The following is an 11,260-nucleotide window of genomic DNA, read 5'->3' as shown; positions in this document are numbered from 1 at the left end:
AGTACCGAGAAGAGAAACCGAATAGGTGAGGGTTAGTAACAAATTATAACTATCATGTTACTTATGTTTTAGTGCTAATGACTAACAAAAGAGATGCAGTCTGTACAGTTAATCAGCAGCTCTAGTCGTGATATGCTAAACTGAAGTAGTGAGTCTTCAGCCGGGATTTAAAAGCTGAGACCGAAGGGCATCTCTTATAATAGCAGACAGACCATTCCACAGTTTAGGGGCCCTGTAACTAAAAGCTGGACCTCCCACTGTTATTTTATTAATCCTTGGAGTCATAAGCAGACCGGCATCTTGAGATCTTAATGTGCGCTCTGGTTTGTAAGTCATGATAAGTTCAGATCGGATATAATTGCCCAAGCCTATAAAATGCAAATTTAAAAAACAACCTTGTGTAATATTTTTGGATTGGAACAATAAATGCAAAACTGGGAAATGGCAGCATGTTTAATTGTGATCAGAAAATTAGCCTGAATTGAACCCTTGCCCCATTTATGATATCAGACTGGCAAGAGGGTACAGACAAGTGGGTACAGCCAGGACAGACTGCCAACCTTGCCACAATTTTGTGTGTAACTTGCACTCTCTCTCAGATGTGTGGGTTTTCACCAGGTACTCCAATATTTCTCCCATGTGCATGGGTTAGGGTCAGGGTCAGTTCGTGCCTTGTGTCCAATCTTAAATGATAGGATTTTTGGGAGCCAGACTTGGAGCCTAAACATTTCTTCAGGTTCAGCAGATGGACAGAAAGATTTTAAATGACAACTTTTAAAATAGTTTTCATCCTAGAGCCATCTTATTGCAAATCATGATATGAAAATAAATTCTCTCTTGTTGGGGGGAAATTAAGTACACTTTGCCCAAACACTGACTTTATAGCTATTGTATTTGCTGGATTGTTTCTGCTCCCAACCTGGACTAGGGGTGAGAATTTTGTTAGTAAAATGTAATTAAATTAAACAATTTGTCCTTTTTTTTGTGAGCACTGCTTCATATAATAGGAGAGAAAATATTTACAAAATAAATGTTATCGTTGTCTTCAAACAGTGTTAAAAAAGTGAATCTTTATGTGTTACAAAGTCTACTGCACATCTCCCACCATTTCAGGCATTTCTTTAGTTTCATAAATGCATAGGCAGCATTCACACAGGATCAGGGATTAAAGAAAACTAGGTAAAAGAATCAAGGTATAAAGATTTCAACTTGTAAAAAAGCAGGATATAAAAGAATTACAATATAAAACTATCATTACAATAGTTAAGACAAAAACATGCTATGTTGTATAATCCCTTTACATATAAATAAAAAACGTTTTCAGAAGCAATTGACATTTTTGGTTTGTCCAAATTTAGTGCTAAGAACAGTATGTCTGCTGATGAAAAATGTTTGCATTTAAGGAACACATGGAAGGGTTCAAAGGGTTTAAATAGTTTGCATGCTGATGGTCATATATGTTAACAATGTTCCATGAACATTATTTATTGAAAACAATTCTGTCCCAGCAGCAAGGGGTTCAGGAGTGAAATCAACACTTGACAGTGGAATACATTTTATTACAATTTTGTGGGCAATATGTACAGATGGTAATTAAAAAAAAATCAGTTACTTAAATTGTAATTTTTTTTTTTTTTTTTTTTTTTAGCAAAACGGCAAAGGAGTGCCCTTCTGGCATTACTCGAGTATGGTGACACACCATGGAGTACAGCATAAGCAGGGTTAATATGCCTATTTCAGACTGTACACAAATAATAGAGCCAAACAAGACAAAACTGAAAAGAACTAAGTATGCAGAATATAAACAAAAGTGCTCTTACCCTTCTGGGTTTACCTTTAGGATCCCTGTACTGTTTGTCTGTTGAAATATTAAAACATCACACCAAAGCACTGGTTCTTCCTTTCTCCGTTGAGCCTTTGTCCCACATCATTCACAAGGCCAAATTCAATGATTACTGGCTTGAGGGGTATTGAAATCCTCCTCACTGGGTAAGTTCCGATACCAAGCAGAAATGTTTCTTAGCAGGCTCTGAACTCTTAGTAGACTGTAAAGGGCCAGTTCTCCAAGGAAAACATTGTTCTCTTAACTTGGGACCATGGGCTGCTTCCTATCAGGAAGAAGGTCTTGTGACCTCCTGCTACATCTCAGTTGCTTCTCCACTTTGGTTGGATGGATGGATGGATGGATGGATAGATAGATAGATAGATAGATAGGATAACTTTATTTATCCTGAGGGAAATTCTTTTGTCATATACATGCTCAGTGCAACAAGAGGAATAAAGATAAGGTAGTAAAGAGTTAAAAAGATCAGTAGTAATAGTGCAAACACAATAACAAAATAACTATAAACAAAGTAACAAATAACTATAACTAATAGTTTGTATTATAACTATATAACTAATTTGTGCAAAGCAACAAACAACTATAACTAAGACTATAACAGATATAATAAAACAACAGATTATTAGTGCAAGTGGTTATGAAAAGTGACCTAGTGTTTGTGCCATGAAAAAATGAGATAGCAGCATGTGATGATGGGATGAAACAAACATTCAGTAACATACAGATGAGTAAATAAAAAATCAAATGAGACCTAATGACAAAAATTCTGAAAAAGATCGCCTACAGAATGAGTAAGAGTTATACAGTCTTATTGCCACAGGTAGAAAGGATTTCCTGTGGCGTTCAGTTCTGCAAGGTCAGGGACTTCTGGTGTAGCATAACATTTTTAAAAAAACAAAGTATACAACTAATTTTTTTATTTAGAAATTGCATAGGGTATCATTGAATTATATGTTGATAATTCAGACTCTTTCCCAACATTGTTAACATGAGGAGTATTGCATGTAATGCAGTGTTATCCAAAGTAAAGTGAAATTTGGTTAAGCAAATACAGAATATTTATCTGATATACTTGGAATCAGAAAGCCAAAATTTGGGTTACATAGTTTCTAAGACATTTGCATTGTTTGAAAGTATGACCATGTCTTCTGCCCTCTTTTTAACAGTAACACTAATTTACATGTATGGTATACCATGAAAAATTACCAACTGAAACAGCATTTTATTAATATGAAATCAGCCTTGCAAACCAACTTATTCCATTAGAGTGGCATGGTGACTAATAATTAGTAATCAGATTTTATCTGTAATATTAAATGTTTACATAATATGTTAATTTAGCAGTGCAGTTTTTGCATGTACATACCAGAGACATTCGTTTCATTATAATCTATAGTAACAAACAAATTCCGCTACATGGTTAAGCACAACTAGTTTGCTTTCCTGAAAATAGTCATAAAAAAGTAAACTGAAGTTTTCAAGTTCACTCCAGCACCATCCCATGTAGTCTGTTAATTCAGAATTTAGGAAAATAGACCTCCAAATGTTAAAGGCACTTTTTGCTAGTCCTGAAATGTTGAAGAACTCCATCATCATTAAGATTATAAACAAGCAAGCACAAAAAACAAAACTCCAAAAAACCCAACTATATTTTTGTTTTGTAAATTGAAACACACACTTTTCATGAGGAGCAGCAAGCTTATCAATGTCTTTGAGTTTCACATCGTCCCATTGCTTGGTATCAAAGCTTTTCATAAGATGATGTGCACTTGTATCACCATGAGAAGGCAAAATAACATCCTGGATTCTAGTCAGTTTCTCTCGCATATCTTGCATTTTCAGTAAAAATGTAAAGGAATCTGCAGTTTCAGTGAAAGAGTTGATGATGTGAAGAGCACTTGCATGCTCTTCCAGCACTTTGTTTAATTTGTTTATTTCAGGATCATAAGTCTGCATTATCACTAACTTCATCGTTTCAAAGTCAGAAAGAATCTCATTCTTCTTATGCTCAAGAGTTTGAATTAATCTGTTAAAATATTCTGCAACCCTGTCTGCATCCTTGGAAACTAGCTGCAACACCTCTTTTTTACCCGTATCCAGCCTCTCTAAGCAAGACTTGACATCAGTAGCATGCCAGCTCGTCAGTTGACAGGAAAGGGCTACAAAGGCCTTTTTCTCTTGTTGACAGGCCTCTTCAATGGACCAAAATGTGTGCCCTTTGTGTTCTGGCATAGTTACACAAAACCCACATATTAGCCTGAGGTCGGTGGAACAGAAAATGTTAAGTGGCTGGCTGGTATGCTTTTTACACAAAGACATCTCGGGAGTTACTTTAAGTTGATTATATTTCTCTACAATTGCTCTCAGTACATAATTGATCTGCATAAAATTCAAAGCAGTTGAGATTTCCTTGCGGCAAGTCGGACACTTAAATGGTAACTTGTGGAAAGCAGTTCGGTTTTCCTCAAGGATATCTTCCAGGCATTTCTTACAAAAGTTGTGCGAACATGGAAGAACTCGTGGGTCATCAAACAGACAACAGCAAATGGGGCAAGTAAGATCTTCTTCTAACACATCCATGGATTATACCATTAAGTGAGCTCTGTATTGGGAGAAGAAAGAAGAAAAAAAAAAAGGTGTCACGCCTGTCTAGTGGAATTGGTTTTCTTCTAAATTTTAATTCAGAATTTACTTTAGAATTCAGAAACTGCAATATGGACTGCTTAATAGGTACTTTTAGTTTCAATACTGTAATACCTTTTCCCAGATTTACTACGTATAAACAATTTACGTAATGCGTTTCAGCTAAAATGAAGTGTTAAAAATCGACTCATCAGCGCAGGTGATAGTAATACAATATTTTTCAGTTGCGAGCAATATTACAGACAGGCAAAGGCGTCGGGGCTTAAACTCCTGATCATTCCCACTCACAACCGCCCCAGAGAAACATACGACTTGCGCGAAGATCAATCGGCAATTGGTATCTGCAGACAGCTTTATATTGCTACATATGTGATTTTTTTAAACACCGTGAATTTTGCTATTAATGAGCCCTGAAAATGACATCGGACAACTGTATCAAAAACTATAAATCTCAGTAATTAATTCAAAAGAAATTGCTCACGAACCAGTAGAGTTTTCGTCCAGTTAAAAAAAACAGTTGCATAATATTTTATGTTTAATTTTCTTGCAAACACAGTTTACCCACTTGTAGTGGTGTGTGATAGAATGCCCAGAAATAAATGTACAGACTAAAAACAGGAATTTAGCCCGAATAGCCCCCTCTTACTCACCAGCTGCGTGCAACGCACGATAAAAACCAGTTACGGTGCTTCTTCACGTTTAGTCTTGCAGCCATATTCCTGGGTAAAAAATCCAGCTTTAAGAAATGAAAGGTCGACTCGTGAATCAAAAACAAATCTGAGCCGGGAAGGCGGGGTATTAAAAATCGGAACTATGGGTGTTTTCAACCCTGGATAGAGCGCATTAATTGGCTACTTGCATGTCAATCTTCAAAGCCTGCCCAAAAAAAACTACTGAAGGGTAATCAGTTCACAAAAATAAAAAGCACAACAACGGCTCGCTGCGGCTCAAGATCGAATGGCTGCAATAACGCAACACAAAGTAAACAGATTTCTTGCAGCGCTCCTTTTCATAAGACTGGAAAGTTTAAAAAGGAGGCCGCATGTGTTATTACGCTACATCGTCTAACTGGATAATAATTAGGATAACTCTACGAAACATAAAGCATAAGCCACCATATTTACAGCCAGGACGCATCCTTGACCTTTAACCTGCTCCACCAATGGCTAATTTCAAATTGCGTGAGGGACGTTTGACACACCCCTTCGAAATGACGTCACCCTTCACGACCGCGCTGATGTAGCAAATTATTTTATTTATTATAATTATTTATATAATATTGGTGTAAGAGGATGACGCTGTTAGTAAATTATTTCAGAAACATGAATAGGCCATTTGAAATTAAAATATTGGGGAAAACATTTGTAGGTTATTTATTTATTTATTTATTTAATTGAATGGACATGTAATATGAACTTATTTAAAACTTCTGCTGCATGGATTTATTATTGAGTGGGCACCTCGAGACAAATGGATATTTTATTGTTTTGTATATTATTTTCATTAATGTGTATTGTGATATTAATAACAGAAGGCATTGAATTGTACTTATCAGGTCAATTAATTATTATTTATTAATTATTTTCTATATTTCACATGGTATAATATATAATTTATACAAACTTTACTGTAATATCACACAAATAAACTAGAAAATCCTTGTTAATCATATTGTCATGTTGAGCAGTGAGTGCCTGATTGTGAACACATTGAGACTACTTTGTAAGTTGGACTGTATGTATTATACAGTATGTTTACTGCACTGAAAAATAAAAGCCACACATCTTTTGTAGTCATAGAATATCTGCAGTATTTATGACCCAGCAGAAACGTATTTTGGTAGCATATTCCTCACAGAATTTTATTTTTCAGCAGTACTAAAAATGACAAAACATCTCTTGCTAGGTCCTATCAAGAACAGAAGACACGTCTCAGTGCTATCTGACAGTCTCATTTTAATTCAGCTTTTTCATCCTCTTTTAAGTACTGACTGGTCTCTCCAGAGTAATTTGACATTTTCTTACATTATCTAGTAGTGCTTTTAAATTCTATGTGTCATGTTTCTTTAGTTTGCTCATCGTTTATAATGTAATTATAGTTGATTTCTAAAGCGCACTTTGATGCCAATTGCTTTTCTTCTGTCCTAAAAAAATTAATAAAAAAACAAAATACTAATTTAAAAAAATTAAATAAGAAAATACTAAATCTCCCCCTTAATTCAAAAACAAGAATAAAAAGCGAAAAAATCTACTTTTTCAAAAATGATACATGCAAGAATAAAGGAAAGGAGAGACCAAAACAAAAAAAAAAAGGTATTGTATTACTTTTGATTTTTAGGTTATAAACATTTGCATTATGGGAGATGTAGCTCCACTATGACTTTTTTTTTATAAGTCACACCATATTAACAAGTATAGTACAGACAGGGTTCATATTACTACATACTGCAAAACGGTGCCCAGCTGGCAAGGTTTCTCTTGGAAAGGGCTCTACCCTGATGGCTCAGAGCAGTTTGTTGTCTTGTAAGAGGCATCTGGAAAAGAGACAGGCACCCATACTGACCCATACTAATTTTAAAAAATCAAATAATAAAATACTAAATTTCCTAATTAATTCAAAACAAGAATAAAAAAACAAAAGAAAAATCTACATTTTCAAAAATTATATATACAACAATAAAGGAAAGGAGAGACACACTTAGAAATGCAAAAATCAAGTGAAATCTTTATATATAATACGCTACAGTGGCTGTTCGTTTGTCTGTCCAGGATTTTAAATCACCTGTAGCTCGCAAACCGTTTCACCTATTGACCTGAAATTTGGTACACATATACTACATGGCATCTACTATCTGCTTTCGGGATGATGATTGACCTCCAAGGTCTTTATATTTTTATTTTATTTTATTATAGAATCAACTCTCGGCAGCAGCCATGCAGCGCATGCGTACAGGCGCCATTCTCATTCCCTACCACCTTCACCGTCCCTTCCCCTACCTCTTCATATCTTAAATCATTCTTGAGGCAGATTGTAGACTTAAGTGCCAGCTTCAGTGAAAAATTAAGGAAAACGTACTAAGTAATTGCAACACAAACACTGATGTAACCAGTTTTAACACAAAAAGATGCCGACGAAAGAAGAGAAGAAGCGGGCCGCTAGGGTGGAGAAAAGAAGAGCTGCTCAATAAGCAGCAAGCGCATCAACCTCTGAGCAAATGAATGCTAAATGTACAGAGAAAGAGTATGAAAACTATGAATGCTCAAGTCAAGTGCATTCACTGCACGTTATCATGCAGTGCACCGTTACTGGTATATTTAAAAATCAAAATGGCTACAAGACTGAATACTGAAATTTGAAAGATCAGAAATACTAGAAAATTAAAAAAAAAAATCTATGCTAAGAATATCAAATAATAAAGACAAATCCACAAACATATGAAAGATAAAAGAAAATGGGAAGATACCACAAAATTTAATAAAATATTGGAAGCAAAAGTAGAACAACATAACAGAAGGTTAATGTCACTGCACTGAGGCAATTGGCTGTAAGAAATATCTATAGTCCCGAGATGCTGAAATTATGTTTATTAATGTACCTCGAACAGTTATCAAAAAACAACAAGAGCAAAAAACAAACACCAAAGCAGGACCAACCTGAAAACATAACCGTAATGATGGAGTTATATCATCACATTTCTGTTCATGATGAAATTGCTTTGATAGGTATGAACTAAGCCATGGAAGTCTCCGAGAGTCCAAACAACAGTGTGAAACCTATACTTAAATCTAAGAACTTACCAGCTGTAATATTTTTTTTCACTTCAAAACATTAGATTATAGTTAACAACACTGTGATCACTGTAAAAGCCACACTGACATTTTTTAAGTAACTTGTAATGAATAAGGTGAAGCTAAAGCTGTGAGGCTACTATTTTTAAAAACACATAAGAATAAGATTGTAAACATATAATTGGTGTATAATTATTAAGCTTATTTGTGTTTAGATCTGAGGCTTTAAAGTACCAGGCCTTTTTGAAATCACTGGAGGGGATCCTGGAAAGAGTCTCATCTGGGGATTCCATAGTTTTGCCCACATGGATAATGATGGAGACACCTGGAGAGGCATGATTGGGAGGAACGGCCTCCCTGATCTTAACCTGAGCATTGTTTTGTTATTTGACTTATGTGCTAGGCGTTGTTTGTCCATAAAAAACACCATGTTCAAGCATAAAGTGGCTCATAAGTGCACCTGGTACCAGAGCACCTTAGGCCAAAGATCTATGATGGATTTCATAATCATATCATCAAATTTGTGGCCATATGTTCTGGACACTCAGGTGAAGAGAGTGGCAGAGCTGTCAACTGGTTACCACCTGGTGGTGAGTTGGGTTCCATGGTGTGGGAAAACGCCTGGACTGACCTGGAACGCCCAAGTGAGTAGTGAGGGTGGCCTGGGAATGTTTGGTTGAGACCCATGTCCAGAACACTTTCAACTCCAGCCTCTGAAAGAGCTTTTCCCACATCTCGGGGGAGGCTAGGTACATTGAGTCCAAATGGGCCTTGTTCAAAGCCTCCATTTTAGAAGCAGCTGCAAAGAGCTGTGACATGAATGCCATGGGTGCCGCTTGAGGTGGCAACACAAGGAAACAATGATGGACACTAGAGGTAAGGGATTCCAAAAGACTGAAAAAGTAGGCCTTCTATATATGGTTAGTACGGGAGACTCCTGAAACAGCAGAGAGGTCCTGATAAGCCAAAAAGTTTGCAGCCTTGGTGGTCGAGGAAGCAAAAACACGGGTGTAGGAGGAGTTTGAAGAAATCATGGAAATTGAGTATTGTTCAGGCTCAAAGAGGTTTTGGCGACTCACAAAGGGAAGGCAGAGACCCACCCATGCTGTACTCAGCAAGGATGGAGAAGTGCTAACCTGGACTGAAGATGTTGTTGGGCAGTGGAAAGAATAATTTGAGGAGCTTCTGAACTCAATGGACACATCCTATGTGGAGGAGGCAGAATCAGAAGCTGATGGGGGATCAATGCCCAGAAATGTTGCAGCCGCTAGATATTGTTGGACTGTCATGGCTGACACACCTGTTCAATGTTGTGTGGTCATCAGGAAATGCGCCTTTCAAGTGGTAGACTGGGGTGGTGGTCTCCAATTTTAAAAAGGGGGACTGGAGGATGTGCTCCAACTATTGGGGGAATCACATTTCTCAGCCTCCCTGGGAAAGCTTATGCCAGGGTACTTGAAGGAAAATCCACTCAGTCATGGATCCTCAGATCCAGGAGGAGCAATGTGGATTTCATCCAGGACATGGAATGCTGGACTAGCTGTTTACCCTCGTGATGATTTTGAAGGGGCCATGGGAGTACATCCAATTGGTCTAGATGTGTTTTGTGGACTTAGAAAAGGCATATGACCACGTTCCTTGAGGGACACTGTGAGAGGTGCTGTGAGAGGTTCCGGGGTTTGTGGTTTTCATAGACAGAATATCAAGGGATAGTCGGGGAGGGGAGGGGGTCCAGTTCAGTGACCATAGAATTGTGTCACTGTTTTTTGCATATGATCTGATACTGATGAAACGGTTTTCAACTGAGTGAGATGCAGCAGGCATGAGGACCAGCACCTCCAAATCTGAGGTCATGGTCCTCATCAATTGGGAAGTAAGTTACTGCTTCAAATGGAGGAGTTTAAATACCTCGGGGTCTTGTTTACAAGTGAGGGGAAAAGGGATGGTGAGATTGACAGATGGATTGGGACGGTGAGTGCAGTTATGCAGTCACTATACCAGTCTGTATTGGGGAAGAAGGAGCTGAGTCAGAAGGCAAAACTCTCGATTTACCAGTTGTTCTATGTCCTAACCTCAGCTATGGTCATGAGCTTTGGGTAATGACTAAAAGTATGAGATCTCAAGTACAAGCGACTGAAATTAGCTTTCTTCACACAGTGGCTGGGTTCTACTTAGACATAGGGTGAGAAGTACAGACATCCTGAAGATACTCTGAGTAGAGCCACTGACCCTGCACATTGAGAGAAGTCAATTGAGGTGGTTCGGGCATCTGATATGGATGCCTCCCTGTGGAGGTTTTATGGGCACGACCAGCTGGAAGGAGACTCTGGGAAAGACCCAGAGCTTGTTAGGAAGACTATATCTCCCAAATGGCCTGGGAATGCCTTGGGATCCCACAGTTTGAGTTGGCAAGTGTGGCTGGGAAAAAAGTCGTATGGGCCTCCCTGCTAAGACTGTTGCTCCCGTGATCCATCTTCAGATCAGCAGTGGAAAATTGATGGATCTGAGTTTTTTCAAACGTGGTCTGACAATCACTACTTTTGTGCATTAGGAACTACTGTATTTAGGTCAATCAACATCAATTGATAATGTTAAGAATGGATTTAGCAACTTAGACTATGCTTTTAAAAATAAGAACTCTTCCTGTACCTCCTGGGCCCACTGCTTTTTCAGTCTACATACTTCTATCAGGCCAGATTATTTCAAAACTCAAGGTGAGCTACCACAGCTATGCAGAAGACACACAACTTTATTTATCGATAACACCTAATGAACTCGATACTCTTGGCTCTCGGATCCAATGTCTTAGGAGTATTTCCAATTGGATGAGTAGAAACTTTCTCAAACCAAATAAGGATAAAACAGAAATCTTAGTTATTGGCTCAGATGGAAATAGCGAGGGTATTAGAGATAAACTATCCCTTAAGTTTAAAAGTCAAGGCAGAGGTAAAGAATTTAGAGGTAATCATTGACTCTGACCTAAACT

The 11,260-nt window shown here is 37.5% G+C and overlaps 1 protein-coding gene across 1 annotated transcript; it reads right to left on the bottom strand.

Moving 5' to 3' along the window:
* Nucleotides 1-2,694: 2,694 nt before the first annotated feature.
* On the bottom strand, nucleotides 2,695-5,634 carry trim13 (tripartite motif containing 13). The gene is made up of 2 exons (XM_028790470.2): nucleotides 5,137-5,634; nucleotides 2,695-4,445 (listed from the first exon to the last, which is right to left on the bottom strand). Exon 2 carries the CDS (start codon nucleotides 4,421-4,423, stop codon nucleotides 3,227-3,229), a length of 1,197 nt encoding a protein of 398 aa, XP_028646303.1. The 5' UTR covers nucleotides 4,424-4,445; nucleotides 5,137-5,634; the 3' UTR covers nucleotides 2,695-3,226.
* Between the last annotated feature and the right edge of the window lie 5,626 nt (nucleotides 5,635-11,260).

This window comes from Erpetoichthys calabaricus, chromosome 4, assembly GCF_900747795.2.
Source record: "Erpetoichthys calabaricus chromosome 4, fErpCal1.3, whole genome shotgun sequence".
Classification (NCBI taxonomy): Eukaryota; Metazoa; Chordata; class Cladistia; order Polypteriformes; family Polypteridae; genus Erpetoichthys; species Erpetoichthys calabaricus.
This window is presented reverse-complemented; position numbering and strand designations above follow the sequence as displayed.

Coding starts and splice junctions, on each gene's coding strand:
- trim13 (XM_028790470.2), bottom strand. CDS start 4,423: ATGGATGTGTTAGAAGAAGATCTTACTTGCCCCATTTGCTGTTGTCTG.